General features: G+C 38.4%; 1 protein-coding gene across 1 annotated transcript; it reads right to left on the bottom strand.

Annotated features, from left to right (window-relative positions):
- Window positions 1-274: 274 nt before the first annotated feature.
- TRAF6 (TNF receptor associated factor 6) lies at window positions 275-27,513 on the bottom strand. The gene is made up of 7 exons (XM_081312642.1): window positions 27,271-27,513; window positions 15,757-16,086; window positions 12,676-12,826; window positions 11,694-11,852; window positions 9,765-9,836; window positions 8,217-8,294; window positions 275-4,865 (listed from the first exon to the last, which is right to left on the bottom strand). Exons 2-7 carry the CDS (start codon window positions 16,059-16,061, stop codon window positions 3,987-3,989), a joined length of 1,644 nt encoding a protein of 547 aa, XP_081168768.1. The 5' UTR covers window positions 16,062-16,086; window positions 27,271-27,513; the 3' UTR covers window positions 275-3,986.
- Window positions 27,514-27,580: the final 67 nt, after the last annotated feature.

Raw genomic sequence — 27,580 nt, 5'->3', positions numbered from 1 at the left:
CTTACATTAATGCATTTATTACACAATGTATTTTTGTTAAAATATTATACTGAGGCATTAGCAACATTGATAGTATGTAATATTTTAGTGTGCCGTTGTTACTAGCATTTTTAATTTACTGGATAATGTCACAGCATTAGTTCATTTTAGGCAGAAACCCTGCATTTTAATTCAAATGGTTTTCCCCCCTTGTAGTTAGTTTACTTGTATGTTTGCATTGGTACTTGGTTCAACACATATTACGATAACCTGACATTTCAATGAAACAGAAAACCATTTTCCAATCTTTTATTTAAAAAATATTACTACTGTTATTGGGCAGGCCCGATGGGAACAGGAATTTAAGACAGCTAGAAGCCTGTGAGTTACTTGCTCCTCCACTCCATGCATATGAACTACTGATCTATAGTTTATGAAAGCTTATGCCATTTTACTGAAATTTGTTAGATTAAAAAAGTGCATCCAGCTCCCTATTTTTCCTCCTAATTATGTGGCAGAATATAAAACATTGAATAAAAACAGTAGCATACTGCACAGATAAGTACAATATATACAGTGAAAAGGGATGGGGAGCTGGTAGTAAGGAAGCTAAAAATCAAGTAATTAAAAATAAAGGGATATCTTAAAGAGATGGATTAGACCTTACTGATGTCCATTAGCAATGAATTCCAAAATTAGGGCTCAAAATATTTTGAATAAAAAAGCAGGATAAAACAGAAGTTAAAATATTTCTAGTGATGGAAAATAAAGTTAGTTTAAATAACAGACAAAAAGTATAGATATTTTAGATAGTGATCTTGACATGTATTCAACAATTTTTAAATAAAAGATGACACTGCAATCCCATATTTCATTATCTGAAAGTACTCAAGTTGTCCATAAGACTACCTGAAGCTGAAATAAGCCCACATATATTTAGTTCCTATCTTTATTTTATAGAGGACTTATAACAATCTGAAATTGCAATTGACAAAGAGAGAATATGCAATCTACTAGTTTATTAACTAAATGGAATACTATTCCTTAAAAGTTAATGCTTATTACAATAAATTACTATTCATATCCACGTGTCCCGCAAAATTGGATTTTTTTCCTGTCAAAATAGCATTGTAAATATGCAGTAAATTGATACAATGTAATACATAATACTTCTATATATAAAAATATCTAAAGATGCCAGCATTCTTTTTCTTAGCTTTCTAGAAGATAGTTAGAAACAAGTTTCAGTAAGTGACATTTACTTTTGGATAAGTAAATGAAATATATCACACTAAGAGTTGCTATTTCATCAAAAATGACATCCCTATAATTAGACCAAAGTTTAAATAAAGAATAATCTACACTGTTCTTTTTCATAAAAAAGCATGAGAATAGAAAACTATATGGTACAAATCAGTATTTATAGATTTGTATTCTGAATAGACAAGCAATTATTTCAAATAATGCACATTTTCAGTGCCTATATAGGGTGGGAGTTTAGAAAAGGTAAAAAAACCTTTTGCTTTCACATAAGCTTCTCTTCTATAAAAATGTAGAATAGGTATGTGTTACACTCCCATAATACTTTAATTCACTCCCAAATTCTGGGAAATGTTTGGTTCAAATAAGCTTTGCCTCCATTCGTGTCTTTTCATAGGCAGTGTTCTGACAGGTGCCTTCAAATCTGACAGGTCAACTCAAAATTTTGAGTGTTTTTTTTCCTGTGATTGCTTCATTGCTGTGTAGCTTTTATTTGTTTTGCAAGGTAAGGACCATACTGAGATTATTCGTATAGGGCTGTAAGGAAAGATTACGCTATCATAGATCTACAAGTTTACTGTCGTATGTTCTTATGGAATAGTAGTGCGGATTTGGTTTGATTAACTATTGCCACCAGTACTATTTATATCAGTATTTTTTTTCAAAGTAAAGGTAAGGCTGCTTTGATTATTTTTCTTTCACACATCAGGGCTACACTTCCATCCTTTAGTTAACTTTGGTCAGGACTCCACATTTTTGCTCTCATGTCACACAAGTGTTATCAAGAGCCCTTTCACCAAAATTATCCTGTTGACACTAATGAATTTTGACCAGAGGTTTACAATGTGCACTAACAGTAAGGTTTTTGCAACAAAGTAATACATTTCTACATAGATTGTGGTGCGCAAAAATAAAATGTTACAGCTTTGCTCAGATCAGCCAATCTGAAGCTGGGTAAAAATCACATTTTTGAGAATTGTTAACACCTATGCTGAATATGTCAGCAAAACTGAAGACACTGCAGAATGTGAGCCTAAGCCTATCCCAAATCACCTTTAAAAGAAGGGGAATTCCCTTCTAACAGATTGCAACAGTGCTTCCAGGTTAAAAATGAAACGTGTTTAACATTTGTAGCAGAGTCACAGTTAAAACTTATCATCACAAGTGCAAAACAAAAACGCCACAGGGCAAGTGATAGGAATAAGCAGTGCAAATGACATAGGGACATGGAAACATCAGTCAAGGCTACCTCAAGATTTCATCAGTCATCAGGGCAAAGATGTCCTGAGGCAATCAGGTTGATGCCTCATTAAGCTTCTGCCGCGATCTTTTAGATACATCAAACATAATTTATCACTATGTTAAACCAGTAGTTGAGAATGGATTAACGCTCAATTCTCTGGGAAGGGAGTGCAAGAAAGAAGTCGCCATTCCACATCTACAAAGATATGAGTATTGACTTTCTTGCTTTAATGATAAAAGAGCATTAAGCAATTATGCATAGGTCACACAGGTAGTCCACTACACATGACCACAACTGGGATTCAGAAATTCAGGTCCCAACAACTAAGCAATGCGGTTATTAAGCAAGTCATCACATGCCAGTCCTGATTTTACAGCCATTTTTACTGCTATTAAGTGGATCACGTTGTTTATGTGAAGTATGTGGTCATTAAAATGAACCCAGCTTCCTCAATTGACTTTGCCCATCAGGAGCCAGCCGGGAAGGTTGTGCCACCACAAAACATTGCAACTGATGCAAATATGAAACAGGTGCCAAGCAGGTGAATTGCAATCAAGTGATCGCAGGAGTGGTACAATTGTTGCAATTTTGAGGATGGGTTTTAAGACATGATTTAGCCCTAATTTATTAGCTTATATACTCAATTCATGGAATCTTAGGAATTCTATGGAATACGTTGGAAGGCAGCTTGGAGTTTTTATAATCTAACACACCCCCCCCACGGCTCCTCCCAGGGCAGGAATTTTTTCAAACCTTGAGCATGTCTTCGGAGTTTTCTCCTCCTAGCTTTGTGTCATTTGCAGATTTGTTAAATTTCCCCTTGCATCCTTTTCTCTAAGTAATTTATAAAAATGTTGAACAATTCTGGGCCCAAGACAGGAACCCTGAGGTATCCCACTACATATTTGCCTCTATGCAGACATATTTCAGAATTTAACTTCTCTGAGATACAAAGTTTATAGCTTCATCTGTCAATCATCTAATGTCAAATAACAATAGAATTTGGCCAATTCCTCACTGTACAATAAGCGGTTGTTTTAATTACAATTTTTAACACACGTCAGCTACTGATAATAGTCAGTTATCTAGCTCACCAAAAAGAACAACAGAGTGCACTAGATATATATTTTGTCTTATGAAAGAAGAATGATTTCCCCTTTCCTAAAAAGCATACAGTTTTCCAAGAGTGGCAGTCTAAATTCTGCTTCAAATATCTGTGATTTTTTATGAATCTCACCCTTCATTTTCAGTTCTGCAGATTCTTCGTCTAAGAAGACAGAAAAGCAGCTGCTACAAGTGAAAGATTTTTCATATAGTAAAAAAAGGCATAAAATGCATATTTATTATTGCTGCCTTTCTGGTCCTAAGGAGGAAGAACCAGAAGTTTGCTCTGAAGGTAAGATCACTTTTTTCTTTTTGAAATAGGAACATCATTTGCTCCCCTTTAGGGAGCCAAATAATTTAAACCAAGCTTGGTTTTCATAATAACAGTAACAATAGGCTATTATGTTCCATCTGTACTACGAGGCTGAAAACCCTCTCTTCGGAGACTGGTTAAGTCCAGACGCGTTAAAACTTCACAGCGCACCAAGAGAATATCATCTTTTATGTATGTTCTTTGTTTTAGGGCTTGCAACTGCATAAAAGTCACATATCCAAAGCCCTTTGGATTACGATGGGCCATAGGACGTTGGAAGGCTAGCAACTCAGGTTTGGTATCCATGACTTCTTCATGGTTATGCCTTGGAGATCCTTCAGACTGATCCAAAATTGATAGACGTATGGTGCCTTGGAAAGGCCAAGGGAGATGACTGTCATAGTCGCCTTGCATGGTGTGAACAAAAAGAGAAATGTAGTTAGCACAACGCTGAGCGCTTGGTAACTGGATATGCAGACGCAAGCAAAGTTTATATCCTGGTTTCCCTGTGTAGAAACCTGGACTATGGATCACAACGGGTTTTTCTTCCTCCTGAGCTTTCAGATACGCACTGAAATTTTCAATTTTCCACAGGAAAATGCCGTTACATTGTTGGGCTTCCATGTCAGCCATTTTTTCCTCTAGTGTTCGGATGGTGCGTTTGAGATCTCCCATCTGGTTCTGTTGTGTCTCCATTTTTGCAATGAGTTCTCTAATTTGGTGATCTTGTCTTACCAAGCGACCTTCCAGTTGCTGAATAGTCTCCTTGAAGTTCTGGACCTCTGGGCTACACTCACACGAGGGTGGCATGCCTTGAGAGAAAAGTGATGGGTCAAAGGGTAAGGTTCCAGAAAAATTCACAGAAGTTGGAGTGGTGACGCTGACACTCCGAAGAGTGTGAGCCATCATTCTCATATGAACCTGAGTAAATTCCTGCATGTGGCATGCCAAATCATTTCTCTGCATCTGCAATTAGACAAAAGTGAATACAACTCTATTTCTTTGGAGTAAAATCAAGGACTGAATTGTAGAAATTTCAAATGCTCAGAAGCAGATCAAGGTCTATTCAAATTTCAGATGTAAAACAAAATATTTTAGCTACTTAGAATAGCATCAGTATTACTAATCATTAATGTAATATTTGAACTATGTCATATTGTACAGTCAACAACAGAACTTTTGTTTTGAAAAATTATATTTTACAAGAATGTAACCCATCACATAGTAAAAATATCTTTCTAACATTAATGATTATGAAAATATGAAGTATGAAAGGAACATTTCTCTGATTTAAGTATAGGAAGAACATAATCAATGAATAATCTTTTCCCTATAAATGTTTATTTTTTAAAAATAAACATTTGAATAAACATTCTCACATGAATATATAGATTACAAAACAGCAGCTTAAGATGAGAAGCCGAAAAACATTTATGCAATTTAAAAAATCTGCAAAATTATAAAAATATACTGAAATCTTTAATTTTCATTTTTACAGATCTACATTATTATTTTTATTTTATATAACTAAAGCAAGAAATATTTTACTTAATTATGAAAATACTTTTTGCTGTTACTCTTTTTTTCTTTAAAAAGTCACGGTACCATGATATACTACAGAACTCATTTTCCAAAATTTTCCAGAACTTATTATAATTAATCTCCATTTTAGAATAATTACCAAATTCCACTCCAATAAATTAGTAAATTGAGATTACACACACACATATACACAAGTGCGTGCATGCGCATGCGCATGCGCGCACGCACACATACACACACACACAGAAATCAAAGATATATATTGTACAAAGATATATCATTTGTTATATATGTCTTTTTATTTGGCTTTATTTTTACATTAGTATATACTTTAACCTTGGAATAGGTTAAATTTCAACCAGAAGCCCTATAGAATGTGTTGTGGTACAATTCCTAATCAGCAATGACTAGTTTAGAATCCTGGTTATAATTTTGGATGTTATAGTCTAATGTTATTTGGAAGACTCCCAGCCGGGCAAAGTCATAGAAAGCCAGAATGACAAGCTTGTTCTTCTGAAATAAATATGAGATTTAAATTCTATATGTGCTATCCAACATTCAGTAGCTCAAGGTATTTCACAGCATGACTGAAAAGCTCCTTTCCCTCCCCCCCCACGTGAAATCTACTCAATCCTGCAAATTTTATCTACAATGAATTATTACACGAGAAGAAATTGATAATTCAGAACAAAAAACTACCATATTGGTTGGAAAGAAACTAAAAAACCCCTAGCAGACAGTAATCGGACCTCCCACTAAATGAAAGCAAATTACTTTCACATTAGCAATTACAGAATTAATTCATTCCATGGAAGAATCAAAATAAATTCTAAACTGATTTTCTGGGAAGACAGACCTTTTCTACCCTAGAGGCTGGATTGAAAAATGGGCTACATTTTGGCAATCATATATAGCTGAATAAACAAAGACATTTTTTCCCTCCAAGGCTCTATTTCAGCCCTAGCCCCAGCCTTCTTCCTCCTCTGCTGATGAGGTAAGCCTAGTCATATGCAAGACAGCTGATTGTCGTGCCATGACTTATTCCCAAGACTATATGTTGTCCTCCAAATTGTGCAATGTTTCTCATGATGCTTCTGAGGCCTGTCAAAAGCTTGTAAGAAGCCCTTACGCAAGCCTCCAAATCACACACTGCTTCTGAGGCCTTCCAAAGCATTGCAAAAAGGCAGTGTGCGATCTGGAGAAGCATGCACGTGGCCTCAGGAAGAAGGCCTGATGTGACCAGGAAGTGCCACGTATAGGGGGAAGCTGGATGCAGCAGGAAGAACACAAGAGAAGTTCAGCCTGGGAATAGCAGGGTCTGCAGGGCACAGGGAGTAGAGGGGCTAGGAGGCTGTACCGGGGCAGCTGGCCATGATACTCGAGGTGGCTCTTGGTAGCGGTAGTGTCACCACTGGCATTGGGATGGAAGTTGAGGCCTGAGTTGTTGTTGGTGCCTGACTGAGACTTCTGAAGGCCTTGAGCTTCTAATTCAGCCCTGGCACTGCCTCTGCTACTGAGGAGTGCCAGTGCACAGAGCAGCCAAAAGGGCACAAATGGGACGAGATAGGTGGGTATAGTGGAGTTGAGGTAACCCTAAGGTCATAATTGTTGTGGACTGCCAAACTTCTAAGTTTTGATCATATGATCATGGGGGTGCTGCAACAGCTGTAACTTCAGGACCGGGTGAAATACCATTTGTTCAGTGGCACCATAACTTTGAAAGGTCATTGAACAAATGGTTGTTAAAGAGGCACTACTGTAGCTGTAGAAAGGTATCATATTGAAATTCTCTTAGTTCTCTGGGAAAAAAAATGAGAGACTTGCCTCCCAAATACAAAATGTGTATAGCCATTGTTAGGTTTCAGGTTTAAGCAAAACAAAAACATTAGTCAACTGAAAACTTCCTAGTTTAGATGATAATTGGGATGAATCTAAAAGTAAACAGACTACATTTGAAAAACTTGTTCACATATTTAGTAAGCAAAGATCTTGTCCAGATTTTTTCATATCACAGAGGTTCTAACCTATTTCAAGTGCTGTCAATAATGTTCCCAAACTTTAAATGTTTAAATCTTCTCTATCCACTTGCACACATGTATATTAAATTTTTAGGACTTAGTAGTGCCTTTAAATTTATGGGCATTCTGTTCACTAAAATACAAGGTGAAGGTTTCCCCTGTCTGATTGTGTCCAGGTCTAGGGGGTGGTGCATATCTTGTTTCTTAGCTGAGGGAGCCAGCGTTGTCCCAAGACATTTCCGTGGTCATGTGGCCAGCATGGCTATATGCCAAGGACATGGAATGCTGTTACCTTCCCACTGAAGTGGTACTTATTTATCTACTTGCATTTGCTTGCTTTTGAACTGCTAGGTGGGCAGGAGCTGGAGCAAGTAATTGGAGCTCACCCCATCGTCCTGTGCTCGGGTCTCGAACTGGGCTGTCAGCTTTCCAGTTGACAAACTCAGCATCTTTAATCACTGAGCCATCATGCCCTCCCCATTAATATATGTGATGGGCAATGTTTTATATATTACATTAATTTATTTTTAAAAACTGCTTTGGGTGCCATTATTAAAACATGTAAACTTTAACAAAGTAACAAACTTTTGTCATATAAATATTGAAATTGCTTCCCTAAATTTTCTTTGCTTCAGGGCTAACCAAACAATCAAAGTGAGTTCATTCTTTATACATTATACACAGATTACAATATTATCTGACAAATATTTCTCTAAAATCAACAAATATATACATGTATAAAACTAATTTAAATTACCTTTTCTAGACATCCAAATGCACTATAGGTACATGGTACTGGAGCTGTAGGGCAGTCATTATCATAATGATTAGGCAGCTACAAAAAGAAAAAAAAGAATGATCTGTAATTTCCAGAAATCCTACACTAACAAGTAAATATGTGTCATTATACCATTTATTAAATAATATTACTTTCTAGTGAGAAAACTGGGAAATTAATAGCAAATATATTTTGTCTAAACTTTTATGCTCAGATTCAGATCATTTTCCAGGTTTCAAATCAAATAACAATTAAAAAACAGTGCCATTAATACTGTAAAGATCAGTAGCATTATACTGAACTGAAATTGCATTATATTAATTGCAATACTTCCTAGATGGTATTGGCAAAGGTTTAAATAAATAGTTCTGTATTTTCCTTTTGGATGACAAGACCTAATTAGCCAAGTTTTAATAAAACTGATAAGCTTTGCAAACATCTTAAAATGAATCCTAGGATTTTCTATCCTATTTTATGTTGCCTACAACATGAGTTGTACATTTAAAAAATGATTCAGTTTCTATTCAGTTTAGCTGCCAGATTTGTTACTGTAAAGCAATGGAAAACAAAACTTTCAAAGTGTGGAAAATAGCGTTGATAAAAAAATAATTCTCTTAAATTTTTACAACAAATTATATGTACATCATTACCAGCAACACTGTAGTATTATCAATCTTTTCAGACATTAGATCTTACCTTGATCTGACTCTATCTCAAAATATCTGTATTACCAAATTTAAGCTTTGTTTTTCCTTACCAGTTTATTATTATGTTCATAACAAGCAAATATATTGTTTATTTGTAACTGTCACATTAGGATTTTTTTAAAAAAAGTTTTCACCTCCTATTTTAAAATGATCCCCACTTTCAAAATCTCTCCTCTACTATAACTTAAAAATGACAAAAATATTAAACTAAAAATCAAGGTAAAAGGACAAATAAAACATATTATAAACAATAGAAAAAATAAAACACTTAGGAAAATAACTAAGCGTCAAACTTTTTAGTAAAGTCATTTTTAGCAATTTAATTTAGTTGATATTTTGAGACAGAGCCAGATCAAGGTAAAATCTAATCTCTGAAAAGATTAATAATACTACAATATTGATGGTATAAATGGTGTACATATAATTTGTTGTAAAAATTTAAGAGAGGCCACAGAGATAGCCTTCCGGGGAAAATCATTTTGTGAAAGTCACTGTAAAGTATTCTTTCTGTAGATATTATCTGCTTAGTATAAGGTGAAGCTTTCAGAGTCCCAAGACATTTGTGCCTATACAGAAATACAAAAAAAGCTTTTGAATCTAATTATAATATAGATCTAAAACTAAGTTGCTGAATAAGAAAATATTTTGATGTATGAAAACACAAGATAAAGTTCCTCCCTAGCATTTAACTCTATGTAACAGTTCACACTATCCTTTTATGTCTCATAATAATGTTTGTCAGAGCTATAACTTATCAATTTGTTCTATTACACTCTGAGCAAAGTAATAAATACAAAGCAAACAAAATATGTCCTTTTACCTGTTCTCTGATTAACATTGTATTACAATATTTACAGAAGACGTTTGCCAAAAGGCATATTTCATCGTGAACCTTTATTTTAGTGAAAGAAAGAAAAAAGAAAGAAAATTAGTTGTCATGGAAAGGGAAATGATACATAATTAGGACTATTAGATGGTTTACAATCCAGGATACAGCTTCTCTCTATCACAATTTCAGAAGATTGTCTGGCTGCACGAGAGAAGGTTGTCTGCCTTTCTCCCGGAATAATGATTTTGAATTAATAGAGGTTACCCACTCTGATCTAATCAGAGGGATTGGAAGCATTTTATAAAGCCATGCTTCAAGGGCAGAACTTTTATCCTTTTTCTCAACTCATGTATGTAGGCAGGTACACTTACAATGTTGTTATCCATGGAAGCTGAAAACCCCCACAGAAATAGAAACTGTGGTTACTGAAGCACTGATGTGAAAACATGTGAATTATTATTAGAATGGTGTGGAGATTTGTTATCACAGTGAACACCATGAGAACAAGAGCATGGTTGCCCTTGGTGTAGCCCATGTCAATGCTGCTAGGTCACACTTTGTTCTCTACTGCCATGGTTGTGTATAGCTGTGTTGAGACATTTGACAAAAAATTAACACTTCTATAGTGTTATCCACAACAGAATATGCAGCTAATGAGGAATGAGTATAGTTTATGTGCAATTATGTATACAGGTAGTCCTTGACTTATAGCCATAATGAAGCCTGGCCATTGCAATGGTAAGTTGTGATGACCATAAAGTGAGTCACCCACATGACTTTTTTTGCCATGATCATTAAGCTAACCTGGCAGTCGCTGAGTACACCAATTGCAAAGCATTGGGTTCACAAGGGTCTGTTTTTGCTGAAAACAAAAAATGCCAGTTTTCAGTAAAAACATCATAAAATATGGTCACATGATGAGATGCTGCAAACAGTTATAAATGCGAGCCTGTTGCTGAACCCCTGATATGTGACAAGGCCCGTCTATCAGAACCAGGTTGTAAGTAGCTCTAGGGAGGTCTGTTGTAACTCTGAATGGTCACCAAGTGACTGGTTGAAAGTCAAGGACTACCTTTATAATTATTTTAAAAGAAAGTAGTAAACAAAATATTTTCTTCAAAACGTATAGGACAGGGGTACACAATCTCGGCTCATTTATGACTCACGGAGCATAGCTGTCTCAGGAATTCTGGGAGTTGAAGTCCATGAGTCATAAAAGAGCCGAGGTTGTCTACCCCTGGATAGGACATGATTGAACAGAAGGGGGAAAAAAAGCTGTATAACACCTTCTGCTCTGACACCTATAAATACTAGTCTACATCCAATATTGCTTAGATCAGGGGTCCCCACCAGGCCACTTGAGTGGCTAGCCAGTCCGCATGTGATTGTGGGCGCACACAGGCCCACTTGCACGTTGCCGTGAGCATCACAGCCATTTGCGGCCCCACTCACATTTGTGGCCTCACTTGTGCGAGTGGTACTGCGAATGTCTGTGACGATGCTCGTGCAAGCGTCACAAGTGTTCGCGGCCCCTCAAGTGAGTGTTGTCACGGGTGTCTGCAACCCCTCGTTCGAGGAATGGGTATTTGAACGCTTGTATGTGCATATTCACTCCACACACAAAACCATCCCTTCTTTCCCCCCTCCCCGGGCCGCCAAGCCCAAAAGGTTCAGAAACTCTGATCTAGACTGACTTTTCATTGTTCTTTAGATCAAGATAATGAACAGGCAGAACTGGAGAAGGAACAATCATTTCCACAGAAAGATGCAATTACCTCAGTGGATTAAGGAATAAAATACTCCATTTTATGGACCATTTTATATGAGAGAACAGAAAGCAACCTGGAAATAATCAATGCATTATTAAAATAAGTTTATTAATTTAGTATAAATATATAACAGTTCTATTTTGCATTATACCTTTTTTTCTTCGTAAGGCATACACATGGCACAATTTGGACAGGCAATTTGCCGTCGTGGACATTCTAGCCTAATATGTTCTTGCAACTGGTTCTTCTGGAAAATCTCTTGACACAGAGAACATTTTTCTGTTGCAAATCCACAATGTATCTCATGGTCCTGGGGAAAAGCCATTAGAAGAACAGGTGCCCAAAACAAAACAAAACAAAATTGTTGATTTTGTTACATAATTCCTGAAAATACAAAGTTTGACCATAATTGTAATATTACCAGAGAGAAACATTACTGGTAACTATAGCTTTAACAACCATACAAATAAAGATATACAAATGGTTTCATATGGTTTTCTCAATGGTGTTATGGAAATATTGTGATACTTAGTGACCCACAATCTATTTTTTTCATTTAAAAGCAACCAATATTACAAAATCAATGGTAAACTTAAATATAACAAACATTACCTGCTGCAGCAGAAGGAAAAACTTGAGTGAGCAGCTGAAATCCACCTATGAAACACTCGTAAGGGCATGGTGTTCAGAAGACTCTTAAATGTTATTACAGGTGGTTCTTGGTTACCAACTTATTTGCTGGCTTCCGATCAGCAAAGTTAATAGAGAAGTCAGCAGGAAATTGAAAAGGGCAGCTGTGAGGTCCTTATCCACAGTGGTTTGGGAGTGCCAGAATTGTTGTCGCTAAGCAGTACAATTTTGTGACATTGCACTTTATGACTGTCGCTTAGTGATGGGAAGTCCAGCCCAATCAATACTATACCTGAGGACTATCTGTAACTTATTCAAACATAACAAATTTAGCCCTAGTTTCAAGGAAAGAATCATAATTACCTTACTTCCTATTATCCAATTTTTCAAGAGTTGTTGCTTTACATATCCTAAGTATCTCTTTATATAAGTCCTAAATATACTGATCAGGCTAGTATAGAATTAAACCTTAGTTCTTAAACAAGATACACATTAAAACTTACCTCTAAGTGCCTTAGCTCCATCTTTTGACTGCAGCCTTTGTTGGGACATTTCACTGTCAGTGAGAGGATTTCACGTTTTGCAAAATTATCAGGGAAGAGTTGATTTTCTAGTAAGATTTCATTGTCTATTGGACATTTATGACCTGCATCTCTGTCAAAAAGAAACAATATGTACTGTATGTATAATGTATGTATCTATGCATGTATGTGTGTATGCATGTATTAATACCAAGTGCTGTGCATTTGGCTACAATGTGATTCTTCACATTTCTGCAAACAATCAGCTTTGGTTCCAAAAGTGTCTCACATGAACTGGAAGACATTTTTATTCCTGCTTTATTGCCCTTCCTCACAGCCAGTCTGAAAATCTCTCCGACTCCAGCATCTTTTGCACCTCATAGCAGATTAATTGAAATAGCTTAGCAGTGGTGGGAGTAGAGATTGCAGCTAGGAAGGGACTCAAGGAAAAGTAATATTCCAGATTTTTTTTTCTTTTTGCTTGCATTTATCCGGGTTCCAAAATACACACACACACACATACACACACACACACACACACAGGGGGGGGGAGAGGGAGAGACTCTGTATCTGTACGGCTAACACAAGATGTAAACATAAACGGCAGCTCCCTTTGGTCCTGGAGGAAACTGAGTATCTGGATCCGTACCAATCGGGTTTCAGACCCGAGTATAGCACGGAGACGGCATTGGTCGCGCTGGTGAATGATCTCTGGCGGGCCCGAGATAGGGGTTACTCCTCTGTCCTGGTCCTATTAGATCTCTCAGCGGCTTTTGATACCATCGACCACGGTATCTTGCTGCGTCGTCTTGAGGAGTTGGGAGTGGGAGGCACCGTTCTACAATGGTTCTCCTCCTACCTCTCGGGCCGTTCGCAGACGGTGTTGGCAAGGGGGCAGAGGTCAACCCCTAGGCCCCTTAGTTGTGGGGTGCCTCAGGGGTTGGTGCTCTCGCCCCTCCTGTTCAACATCTATATGAAGCCGCTGGGAGAGATCATCTGTGGCTTCGGGGTGAAGTATCATCAATATGCTGATGATACCCAGCTTTTCATCTCCACCCCGAACCAACCCAGTGATGCCCTCGATGTGATGTCCCATTGCCTGGAAGCGGTACAGATTTGGATAAGAAAGAACAGGCTCCGGCTCAATCCGGCCAAGACTGAGTGGCTTTACGTACCGACATCTCGTTTAGTCCAAGAGGTTCCATCTTCGAGTATAGGAGGAGAGATGTTGATAGAGCACGCAATCTGGGCATCCTCCTGGATTCACGACTCAGTTTTGAAGATCATATTGGAGTCGTGGCTAAGGGGACATTTGCCCAGATTCGCCTGGTACACCAGTTGCGCCCCTTTCTGGACCGAGATGCCCTACGTACAGTCACCCACACACTCGTTACCTCCCGTATAGGCTACTGCAATGCTCTCTACATGGGGCTGCCCTTGAAGACCACCCGGAGGCTTCAACTGGTGCAGAGTGCAGCTGCACGGGTAGTGATGGGAGCACCCCAATACTCCCATATTACACCCCTCCTGTGTGAGCTGCATTGGCTACCGGTTGCCCTCCGGGTGAGATTTAAGGTGCTGGTACTTACCTTTAAAGCCCTACATGGCTTAGGCCCGGGATACTTGCAGGACCATCTGCTGCCGGGAACGAATTCCCATCGCCCAGTACGCTCACACAGAGAAGGCCTCCTCAGGGTACCGTCGGCTAGACAATGTCGGCTTGCGACCCCCAGGGGAAGAGCCTTCTCTGTGGGAGCGCCAGCCCTGTGGAACCAGCTCCCCCCTGAGCTTCGGATGGCCCAAGATCTCCAGTCCTTTCGCCGCGGCCTCAAAACACTCCTTTTCCACCTGGCTGACCTGGACTGACAGGGATTTTAATTATGTTTACAATTTTAACTCTAATCTTTAATTTATTTCAATTTTTAATTTTAATTTACTGTACAGAGACCTTTAATTTTTGTTGTTGTTAGCCGCCCTGAGTCCTTCGGGAGATAGGGCGGGATATAAGTCCCATTAATAAAAATAAAATAAATAAATAAATAAATAATCATTTCATTTATTTACCACATGCAACGTGGTGTTTTTATTTCTTAGACAATATACCTGTTCCATTCCCATTTTTAAAAATATTTGAAACAGAACATATACAAGAAGAGCAGAATCCAGTGGAGAAACAGGAACTTGTGGTTTGAAACTGGCAGAGAGTTCCCGGATATGCTCCTATGTCTAAGGCCTGTACTATTTAAGTCAGAATTTAACATACTGACCTTCCAGTGCTAAATGGATAGATATATGTATATGTGAGATTCACAGTGCTATGCTATGATTTTAAATAGATTTAAAAGTCCTTTTTGTTGGTTGTTATATTTTAATTGTTTATTAAAATATAACAACCAACAAAAAGGACTTTTAATTTTTTAGACATTTGTCTAATAAATTCAGACATGAGGAAAATCAAAACTGATTATTTGAGGAAGCTTACATTTAAAACTTATTCAGCATTACAGGTGTTGTACCTCATGAGAAGGTTGTCAGAATGTTTTTTTTTTGGTGGAATAAAGCTAAGGCCCATGATTCTAGTACTAAAATAATGGGAAAAAGTATTGAGAACTTGAGTTCCTACAATCAATCCATCAGTAAATTATTCCGCAATACTGTATTTTACTTATCGATATTTATCACAGCTCTCTAACAGTAACAAAGGATTACTTTATGTCAGCATGCCACAGTTTAAAATAAATCAACCAACAAGTCAATCATACAATAGAAAACACAAACTATGTCATGAAAGACCACAACTAATTGGTAAAGACAATTCTGACTTTGCAACGATTTGTTTAAATTATAAATAATTTTGGAAATAGAAAAGGCAAAAGTCTTAAAAGTAGACTGTATGAATTTCTCTCAGATGATTTTTCCCTTGATATCATTCATTTCATTCACAAGAAATCCTAGCTTTAAATTTTTGAAGGTTGCATAAGAAACCTGATGTAGCAATTAATGGACACTGCCAGGAGACTGAACCTGGGGCACAACTGAATTTCAACAAACTCACTGTGTTACCTTAAGGATTTGACAATGCAAGCTTTGCAAAAACGATGTCCACATGGCGTCTGTACTGCTTCCCGTAGAGCCATTAAACAGATAGGGCACTCATATTTACTTTCCAGTGGTGGGTCGAACTCCACATCGTAGCCTTGGGTTTCCTCCGTGAAAGAGTTTGAAAGTGTCCCACCAATACCGTTGCTGATGGGGGCAGAGAAGCTTTCCTCCTTGGTCCCAGCACTGCAAGCACTGGCCATGGCTGCACAGCAGTCACTCTCTTGATCATTGATTTCAAAACTTGTGTTACTATGTAGTAGACTCATACTAATTTAAAAGGCGGCAGGATACCTACAGGCACAAAAAAAGAAAAGAATAACTTGTCATACAGGCATAGATATTTATCACATTATTCCCTTTTGGAGTATTAGGAAAAGTGCAATTTTACACAAAATGCTAGACAAGAGCAAAAGATTGTGGAAATAAAAGGGAAGGGAGGACGGAAACTAAAGACTGTTTATAATGATAATATTCTAATGTTTCTAATGTGTTTAGTCATAATTTTATACATACCTTTATACAATGATTTATTACCTGTTTATTTTTGGGAAGCCTTACCAATTCCATCTAACCCAGACATGTCAAACACAAGGCCCGGGGGCCGGATCCGGCCCGCAACGTGGTTTCATGTGGCCCGCGAAGCCATCCTGGAAACAGTGAGGGAACGGCCCCCACTGCCTTGGCCCTGGCCCAGAGACCCTTCTTCTGCCAGAGACCCTCAGATCTGTCCCACTCCTGCCCAGGCCCCCATAGGCACCCTTGATGCGAACGATGTAGAGGTGGCCATGCCCACTCAGGCCATACGCACTCTAGCCACGCCCACCCAGTAGGCCACGCCCACCCAGGCCATACCCACCCGGCCCCGAGGGCAACCGCAATGCTGATGCGGCCCTCAATGAAATTGAGTTTGACACCCCTGTCCTAATAGTTCAATAGTATCCCTTCTCCCATTTGGTTTCACAATTGCAAACAGGCACTGCGATGGAAGTTTTATTATATTTTTATCATCCATCCATCCATCCATTTATCATCTATGTCTGCCTGCCTGCCTGCCTAGTTAGTTAGTCAGTCAGTCAGTCTGTCTGTGTATCTAAAACAGACATGTCAAACACAAGGCCCGGGCGCCGGATCCGGCCCGCGAAGTGGTTTCATGTGGCCCGCGAAGCCATCCTGGAAACAGTGAGGGAACGGCCCCCACTGCCTTGGCCCTGGCCCAGAGACCCTCCTTCTGCCAGAGACCCTCAGATCTGTCCCACTCCTGCCCATGCCCTCATAGGCACCCTTGATGCGAACGATGTAGAGCTGGCCATGCAGACCCAGTAGGCCATACACACTCTAGCCACGCCCACCCAGTAGGCCACGCCCACCCAGGCCATACACACCCGGCCCCTTGAGGGCAACCGCAATGCTGATGCGGCCCTCAATGAAATTGAGTTTGACACCCCGATCTAAAATCTAAATTGCTATTACCATGTTATAAAAAAATCAAAGAAATCCCTTATATTTATGTGATTGGATTATGAGAGTAAGGATATATCCTTCTACTTTGATAGAACAAAGAAATGAGCTAGATCCATAACTATTCAAGGAATTTGTATTACTAGAAACTATTTCATGTTTGTTAAGAGCTACAAGAATGCAATATCCTATCTAATGGAGGTTTCTATTCAGGTATAATACGTTTAATTTGAAGTTTAAGAATAAAATTCTGCCCATCTGAAGGAATATTCAATTTGGCAAAATTCCCGTTTGTTCAGAATTTTTAACAAGAAAGAGGCTACACGCTTCACAAAACTGTTACCTAGACACTGGCCATTTTGCCAGTTAAACATTTAAAGCAGAATGGAGCTGTGAACAGCCCAGGGAAAGAACATGGTTAAGCTCTACTTGTTGTTAGTTGCGAAGTTGTGTCTGACCCTTCACGACCCTATGGACAACATTCCTCCAGGCCTTCCTGTCCTCTACCATCTTCTGGAGTCCATTTAAGCTCACGCCTTCAGTAACTCCATCCAGCCACCTCATTCTCTGTTGTCCCCTTCTTCTCTTGCCCTCAATCTTTCCCAGCATTAGGCTCTTCTCCAGTGAGTCCTTCCTTCTCATTAGGTGGCCAAAGTATTTGAGTTTCAACTTCAGGATCTGACCTTCTAAAGAGCAGTCAGGGTTAATCTCCTCTAGGACTGACCGGTTTGATCGCCTTGCAGTCCAAGGGACTCGCAGGAGTCTTCTCCAGCACGATAGTTCAAAGGCCTCAATTCTTTGGCGCTCAGCCTTTCTTATGGATCCAACTTTCACAGCCATACATTGCAACTGGGAAAACCATGGCCTTGACTATACGCACTTTTGTTGGCAGGGTGATGTCTCTGCTATTTAGTATGCTATCTAGATTTGCCATGGCTTTCCTCCCCAGGAGCAAGTGTGTTTTAATTTTTTGGCTACAGTCCCCATCTGCGGTGATCTTGGAGCCCAGGAAAATAAAATCTATCACTACCTCCATTTCTTCCCCATCTATTTGCCAGGAACTGAGAGGGCTGGATGCCATGATCTTGGTTTTCTTAATGTTGAGTTTCAAGCCCACTTTTGCACTCTTCTTCAACTGCATCCTGAGGCTCTTTAGTTCCTCTTCACTTTCTGCCATTAGAGTGGTATCATCTGCATATCTTAGGTTGTTAAGCTCTACTTACACTGCCTTAATTCAAGAATTTGTGCCTGGCCAAGACTTGGTAGAAAGGATTTCTCTCTTACAGATTTCAGGGCAACTTTTAAAAAGTCCTCTTTATACCAATAATCCTTCCATTGATGCAGCAACAATACAGTACAGTAGGAGTCCCCAATCCCTGTCCCTCTTCTAGAAAGCCTCTATTAACAAAAATATGATTAATTTTGAAATGACAGGTGTCAAATAAACTGACATTTTGCTTATTTCAGAAAGCTTTCCTTATTAAAAGTATAAAAGAGAAATATAATGGAATATTGAAAGTACAAGTTGCAGTTCAACATGGCATTAAATATGCAATCCGTTCAATCAATTCTTTGCTTTAATTATTAATTTTTTTAAAAAACAGGATTCAAGAATGGATTCAAGAATGTGTTAAATGCACAATGCTCAGCTACAGCCAAAGTACCTCATCCTCCAGGAATGAGAGCTATGTTCCTTTCCTTGTTTTCATTCTGTCCTTTTCTTATAAAGTAACCAAAGTCAAAGACCTAATCTCTGTTTGTTGAGCAGTATCAGCAACAGACACATCAGAACAACCAGTAAATTAGCAGGGATAGTATAGATGATGAAGTCATTAATGCTTTTTTTTGGCAGCCAACAGCTTCCCTAATGAAATTTCTTCTTCCAAATAAACCTGGGTTTTTGGGTATAAATATTAAAATGTAATTAAACAAAGCATGTTAAATGCCATAGTACACTTTGGGATAATAATAATAATAATAATATAATAAGTTGGAAGGGACCTTGGAGGTAATCTAGTCCAACCCCCTGCTAAGGCAGGAAACCCTATACCATTTCAGACAAATGGCTGTACAGTCTCTTCTTAAAAACTTCCAGTGTTGGAGCATTCACCACTTCTGGAGGCAGGTTGTTCCACTGGTTAGTTGTTCTAACTGTCAGGAAGTTTCTCCTTAGTTCTAGGTTGCTTCTCTCCTTGACTAGTTTCCATCCGTTGCTTCTTGTCCTGCTTTCAGGTGCTTTGGAGAATAGCTTGACTCCCTCTTCTTTGTGGCAGCCCCTGAGATATTGGAACACTGCTATCATGTCACCCCTCACCCTTCTCTTCATTAAACTACACATACCCAATTCCAGCAACTGTTCCCTATATGTTTTAGCCTCCAGTCCCCCAATCATCTTTGTTGCCCTTCTCTGTACTCTTTCTAGAGTCTCAACATCTTTTTTACATCGTGGTGACCAAAACTGGATGCAGAATTCCAGGTGTGGCCTTACCAAGGCATTGCAAAGTGGTATTAGTACTTCACATGATCTTGATTCTATCCCTCTGTTAATGCAGCCTAGCACTGTGTTGGCTTTTTTGGCAGCTGCAGCACACTGCTGGCTCATATTGAAGTGATTGTCCACTAGGACTCTGAGATCTCTCTCACAGTTGCTACTATTGAGCAAGGTGCCACCTATACTATACCTGTGCATTTGATTTTTCCTGCCTAAATGTAGAACCTTACCTTTTTCACAATTGAATTTCATTTTGATAAATAGTGCCCAGTGTTCGAGTCTGTTCAGATCCTCCTGTATAAGATAAGTAGGCTACTTATACCGCTTACTAAAAACTTAAACTGTATGCTTTCCTTCTGCCTTTTACCTTTCTGTGCAAGTTGAGGATATTACTAGTGGTTTATAATAAAGAGTATACTGTCCTGCCTAAATTTTTATTTCTATTTCAAATGATACCGATTCTTAAGAAAGATTCTAATTTGGAGGAATGGCAGCGAGGTATCAATAAATTTGTGTGGGCAGGGAAAAAGCCATGAGTTAAATTTAAGATTATGCAGGATACTCGTGAGAGAGGTGGGCTTAAAATGCCCAATCTTAAACTATATTATGAAGCTGCTGCATTAGTAGGAATAAGTGATTGGATTAATTTGACACAGGAGAGATTATTAAATCTTGAGGGCCATGATTTGTTGTTTGGCTGGCATGCATATTTGTTGTATGACAAGAAGGTAGACAATGTGTTTAGAGTGCATATTTTAAGACAGGCATTGCTGAGAGTTTGGAAGAAGTACAGACATAAGTTAGATTGCAAGATACCACTGTGGGCAATTCCAAAACACGCAATAGAAAATATACATGCTGGTTTCAAACATGATGTGACTACGTACAAGGAGATCCTAAGTTTGGAAAGAAATGTCTGGTGTTTGAAATCATATAGTCTCTTGCGAGAAGAGAAGGTTGTTCAAAACTGGTTCCAATATACTCAGTTACGGGCCAGGTGGAAAGAAGATCAGAAAAATGGTTTTACAATGACTGATGAAAATTTGATAAAGCAAATTAGAAACCAGGGACCGGCACATATTAAACGGATATACCTTGCATTGATAGAGATTGATTCAGAAACAGAACTTGTTAAGGATTGTATGATAAAATGGGCCCAAAACATCCAGGAAGTTATTACAATGGACACGTGGGAAAAGATTTGGGTGAGGAACGTAAAATTTACACAAGCTCAAAATCTAAGAGAAAACTTCTACAAAATGTTTTATAGATGGCATTTAGATCCTAAAAAGCTCGCAAGTATGTATCCGAATTATCAGCCTAAATGTTGGAGGTGCGGTGATGAAGATGCAACATATTTTCATATATGGTGGACATGTAAAAAGGTTAAGGCCTTTTGGATAAAAGTTTGGTGGAACATGCAGAAGATTTTTAAACAGAGGATAAAGTTTTGTCCGCAACTTTTTTTGTTGGGAATAATTACAGATGCTACAGTTGTGGACACTAAGTTGATGTTGAATTTAATTACGGCAGCAAGACTCTTGATAGGTCAGTATTGGAAGAAAGAGGAATTGCCGTCTATAGAAGAGTGGACTTTAAAGGTTTCCGACCTGGCAGAGATGGCGAAGATTTCGGCCTATTTGAAAGATCACTCGCAAGAACGCTATATTATGGAATGGAGAAAATGGATTGAGTTTATCCAGAATAAGTATAGGGTTAAGAAGTTTTATGTAGCATTTGAATAAGTCTTCTTTCTTTTTTCTTCTTTTTTTCTATATTAGTTTTTTTTATATATATTTAATATTACTAAGGTTTGTTTTATCCTATATAAGCTAGAGAGTGATAGATTTTAGAGTTTATGGTTGTTAGTATATGATTGTTTATGATTGGTTTTTTTATATATACCTTGTATTTAGCTCTGGGAAGTCGGGGGGGGAGGGGGGAGGGGGGAGAGGTAGGGGGGGAGGGTGAAGGGAGGGGGAGGGGGGTTTTTTAAAGAAAAATTGTATGTTAAAACTTTTCAATAATAAAGAGTATACTAATGGTTTTTAAACTCTTAGCTCTCATAAGACTTTGCATAGCTGTATAGATTTCTTAAGCTGCAAAACATAATTCTGTAAATTACATGACAGCTTGATTCACTTGCTTATTCCCTTATTGGGAAAATAAGGCACAGTGGTTAGAATGCAGTATTGCAGATTAACTCTGCCCACAGCCAGGAGTTCAATGCTGCCGACTGCCGACTGGCTCAAGGCTGACTCAGCCTTCCATCCTTCCGAGGTCAGTAAAATGAGGACCCAGACTGTTTGGAGCTGACTCTGTAAATCACTTAGAGAGGGCTGTAAAATCACTGTGAAGCAGTATACAAGTTTAAGTGCTAGTGCTATTATTGGTAATAATGAAAATAAGTTTATGTATTGTGACATAGTGATGAAGAAAACATGTATGCCTTTGTATTTTATCATATATAAAATTAAATTTCACAAACAATACAAAAATGCACAAGGATATTGCATCTTCTTTTTATAACTTATGGATAACAGTGACTTTAAATAACTTTACCTTTCTTTGATACTTAATTTATTTTGCCAATATTTTATGCCTCTTGAAAACCCTAAAATTGTTCTCATTGAAGCAAAGTGTTTAATTTAATAATTTAATAGTTATCTTTAATAATTATGCTTTACTTCCTTATGATGTAAAATGTTGAAAAAAATGATATATAGCTTAATGTTCTTTAAAATCATGGTAGTTTGAATTGGTTGCTTAATGTGAACAAACGCTATAAAATAACTATTTGCTCACTACTACCTAAATATGTATTTAGTTCTTCTGAATTACTTTCCACAGAATAAATTATTTCCTATTATAAAAGTATGTTTTAGGAGTTATTCATGCACACTATATCCAAAACCAGGCAGTGGAAGTAAAACAGTTTAAAAATCCTTACTTTTTTTTTTAAGGGATGTTGTGAAATTATTTGTATTGTTAGCTACAAAGTAGTGAAGCTCTTCTACAGGAACCAGACCAGAAGAGCAACATATCTCACAACTGAAGAATTCTTTAAATATAGAGACTATTTTGAAAATATAAATTTCCTTATCTCTGTATATCACTTAGGAAACAGTAACAGAAAAAGTTACTATGCACATTGCCTGTCAGCCTATTCTGTTTCCTGCTTTTGCCTTTACCAATTTAAAAGGCTTCATATAATAAAACTGAAAAATATTTTACAGGTGACCACTAGGAATCATCTTGAAAATACATACATACACACACACACACACACACACACACACACACACACACACACACACACACACACACACACAGACCAGGGGTAGACAACCTCGGCTCTTTTATGACTCCTGGACTTCAACTCCCAGAATTCCAGAGTCAGCTATGCTGGTATAGACCTTACTTAATAACTGCCCTGCTTAGCAACTGTTTGAAACTTTCAGTGCTGAAAAAGTAACTTTGTGACCAATCCTTTCATTTACCACCATTGCAGTGACCCCAGTCTTCCCTATTTGTGTACTTTACAATTGGTTTTTCCAACAGGCAGAGTTTATGTGGATGCTGGCAGTAAAATTGCAACTTGCAGTCATGTGATGTCTCACTTAAAGCCCATGGGTGATTTGCTTAACGTTCTCAGTAGAACTAAGGCCATCATGGGCTTGTAGTATTTCGCTTAGCAATGGGAATTCTTGTTTCCAATTGTGGTTGCCAAGCTATATGTAAAATAAGCAATAACCAAAAAAATATATCCAGGACACTTAGCATTACAGTATATTATTTTCATGCACCTTCTCAATACAATAATATTGCTAATTTTGAAGTACATATTGCTTCACAACAGCAACAGTTTCCTAGTTGAGATTATGAAGAGAGAAGGTTGTCATATCTATAAAAAATAAACAGCAATAAACATTTGGTCTACAACTACACTTTCAGTTACGCAGCTGCATGCGACTATTTTTATTCATGGAAGTTACCAAAATAGGAAAGTTTGTTTTTCTTATTAATTCTATGTAGTTTTTTCTATGGATATAGAAATGTCACATTCTTGCACCCACTTTTCTCTTTAGGAATGCTAATTTTCTTGTAAAACACAACTTCTGAGCTTCATTTATCTCATTTTTCCTCCTTTTACCCACAATTTTTGTTTATTAGGACTAAATGTGCCTGTTCTAGAAGTCCTTCTCTGTTTTTCAGTTAAAACTATTTCCCAGAAGAGGTGCTGAATTAGAAATTGGTAAATGGATGCCAGCTGTATCTATTAGGGCCAGACATTCTCTCTCAACCCAGCCCATTCTCACAAGGTGGTGGTTGTAGGAAAAGCAAGAGAATTTATGCATACTGCCATGAGTTGTATAAAATAAATCCAGGCTATAAATCAAACTAATAAATATATGAAAACTGAAATTTTGATTTTTCAGATGTTTGTATTTTCCTTCCTCTTTTTAAAATGCTGTTTTGAGGTATGCTTTCTGATCATAAATGAAGGCCAGGAAAGCAATTATTTGAAAGGAAATTAATTACTTTTAATAGTGCTTAATATATACTGGTATACTAATTTGTGAGGGGGATACACATCTAAATATCATATTTGCAGCTTAACTTAACAGTATGGTTAGTGTGAGTTACTGGTGAGAATATATACTCAGGGACACTTTATTTCTAATAATCTGTCATTAATGACTGACTTTGGCAAAACTTTAGGACTACATTGCAACCTGGATTTGAAGAGAAAAAAACCAACAGTTCAATTACATTTAACAGCAAGTGTTTCAAAAAGCTGTACCTTTTCCTAATTGTTGTGCTATCCAAGGAAAAGTCAAATTTACTTTAACAAGGCACCAACAGGTACCTTTGAAATCTCCATATTGGGTTTCCCCATTAAATCCATATTGCTGCATAGCCCTTTCTCTCCCTTTGTATACCATAGGATAAATGTACTTCAAATTACATGAGTGAAATGTAATATATATCTTTCTCCTATCATGCTCACTACTTTTGTCATTTCAGACAGCTACTTTTGTCATCTAAGACATTTGTTTGAAGATAGATTTAAGAGATTGCTTACCATTTGTAATTTATCTGAGTCTGGATGTTGTTGGTCTCATTACTATTATACTATGTATTACACTACAGACATGCTAATTCTCAAACCTATTAAAATGCCATACTATTTCAACTCTTATCTTCAATTCCAAAATAGTGAAAAAATAGTGTATGGAATTAGGTTATTGGATCCTCAGCGTACACAATACTGGAAAGTCATTTAATCCAGTTTCAGTTTCCGTTTAGAATTGTTGCCAATTAAGGGAAGCCCATTTGTGTAAAAAGGAAAACAGAACAGGTTGCATAAGTTCCAATTTCTATTTCTGATAAACAAACACAGAACAATTTTAAGAACCCACCTCTTCTTGATCCATTAGGATTATGATATTAATGTGATTATGATATCAATATGATTTTGACATGTGTTTTGCTTTAATTTCAACACTGAAAAATTTATACCAACAAATTCCTCTGTTAATCCAAACTGTGGAAAAAGGAACAAAGCATCTCATTGTCACACTTATTTAAACATGAACAATGCATGGAACATATCTGTCATCATTGAGGTCTCTGATCCTAGAAGTTCAAAAAAGCTGCTTTTGCAATCTACTTTAAGTACTTGAGGAATTATTTGAAAAGAGTATAAAGGTTGTAAACAGAGTGAGGGGGAAAAAACTTTTTCTTCCAAGCCACTAAATACCAGTAATAAGAGAATATTCAATTTTAAGGCCAGCTCAGAAGTTAGGATTTCATTATGCTAAACAATGTAACTACACTGATTAAAAAAAAGAAGTTTAAAATGCTAATCACATAGTGGGAACGACCCTGTTCAAATCTTACCTAAGGAGCAGATAACCTTTGATAGTCATTCTTTATTTCAATATGTTGATTCAAATATGTTGATTAGAAAACAACAAACAAGAAACTTTTATCTTAATATGTGGTCTGTCAAATAGAGCTAAATACCCTGCTTCGTTCCATCCTATATGTGGTACAGGCCATCTTCTATTTATTTCATTTTAATTTATTGGTTCGTTGTGAGCTGTCCAGAGCTGCTTGGAATTGGGCAGCATAAAGTTTAATAAATTATTATTAAAACATGAGGTTAATAAATGTGAAGGCTGTAATATTCAGTGTCGACAGATACAGTAAGTATCTGTAACAGAGAGGTGTTGTTTTTATATGAAGCCTGAAATACTTTTTTAAAGTTCTACTCAAAACATATAGGTTTCTACCCAGTGGTGGGATTCAGCCAGTTTGCACCACTTCGGCAGAACCAGTAGCTAATTTTTTGTTGCCCAGGCCCAGAATGGACTTCCGGAAGCGGCATCCACACAGAGAACCAGTTGTTCACATCTGAATCCCACCACCGTTTTCTACCATATATATTCTTCAGCCTTTGCAAGTACAGACAAAGCAAACTTTGATTGAGATTACATGGCACAAAAGCCAGGCTTATCCATTCTCTTCAAAATATGGCTGTTCAGGATTAAATTACATTTATCAGCAACTCTTTCAAAAAGCTTGATCTTCTGCTTGATGGAGACACCTTTCTGACCTCAATTTCAGGGGGAAATTTAATTAACAGTGTGCCACACGGATCAAAGTAGAGCCCCTCCAAAGCAGATTCCAGTTGGAGGGAATAAAAGCACCAACTTCTAACTCTCACCACACTGTCAAAAGTAGTCCTCATCTTACAACAGTTCATTTAATGACCGTTCAAAGTTTCACAGGCACTGAAAAAAATGACTTATGACCGTTTTTCACACAACCATTGCGGCATCGCCATGATCAAAATTCAGCCGCTTTGGCAAACTGGTTCATATTTATGACCGTTGCCCTGTCCCAGGGTCACGTGTGATCGATTCGCTTTTTTGTGACCTTCTGACAAGCAATGGGGAAGCCGGATTCAATTAACCACTAACTTAAACCACTTGCCTTGATGCACTTAACAACTGCAGCGATTCACTTAACAGCTGTGGCAAGAAAGGTCGTAACAGGGGGCGAAATTCACTTAACAACTGTGCGGCCTCACAACTCTGAGCTCAATTGTAGTCGTTAAGTCGATTCCCAACATAGAAGCTACCAGCGGAGAGGAAAACTACGACCTTCTTAGGTCGAGTCAGCTTGGCGGGCGACGCTAGAAAGCGCTGGGAAAATCTGTTCCAAGGCGGACAGGTGGAGATTAAGCCCACGCGCGCGGGTGTAGCCCGGACACCTGGGCCCGGGTGGGCAGCGGCAGAGACTACCAAGCTTCTCCACTGAACCCAGTCTGGGTCCCACGAGCTACTCCGGACACTCCTTGAGCTGGAGGCGGGGGCTAGGAAAGGGGCCCAGCAACGAGGCCTGGGCGCCAGAAGAGAGAAGAAAGACGTCGGCAGAGAGACAAGGAGCCCACGAGCTTTGCACTTTTTTACAAGTTTTTTTGTAAAGGGAAGGGAACAGGGCGCCGCCGCGCTTACCTCAGCCCGGCGGGTCTCGCCTCTTCCGAGACTTCTCCTCGGCCGCCGCTCGCTCGAGCGCCCCGACGCGAAGCAGACTGACGACGGGAAGAAGGAGGCGGCGAAGGAAGCCCCAACGAAAGGACGCTTCCGTCTCCGCCAGGCCTGAGAGGGCGAGCCGGGGGGACGAAACCGCGCCACAGCGCCCCTCGGCAGGCAGTCTTCCCACGCCTTGGGCGGGCGAGCCTTTTTTGCAACGCCTGGGCGGTCGAAACCCGCCCGTCTGCTGAGCTTTGCCCACGCAGGCGGGGAAAGTTGCCCTTTTGGCTTG

The sequence above is a fragment of the Vipera berus genome, assembly GCF_964194415.1.
Source record: "Vipera berus genome assembly, chromosome: 1".
NCBI classification, from domain to species: domain Eukaryota; kingdom Metazoa; phylum Chordata; class Lepidosauria; order Squamata; family Viperidae; genus Vipera; species Vipera berus.
The sequence above is the reverse complement of the archived record's forward strand: the minus strand, read 5'-3'. Positions and strand labels throughout refer to the sequence as shown.

Bases quoted from the DNA above. Each gene is read 5' to 3' on its own strand.
- TRAF6 (XM_081312642.1), bottom strand. From the start codon at position 16,061: ATGAGTCTACTACATAGTAACACAAGTTTTGAAATCAATGATCAAGAG. The intron at 12,827-15,756 runs GTAACACAGTGA...TCTTTTTGACAG, and splicing joins TGCATTGTCAAATCCTTAAG to AGATGCAGGTCATAAATGTC. The intron at 8,295-9,764 runs GTAAAAGGACAT...TTCTTTTTGTAG, and splicing joins CAATGTTAATCAGAGAACAG to CTGCCTAATCATTATGATAA.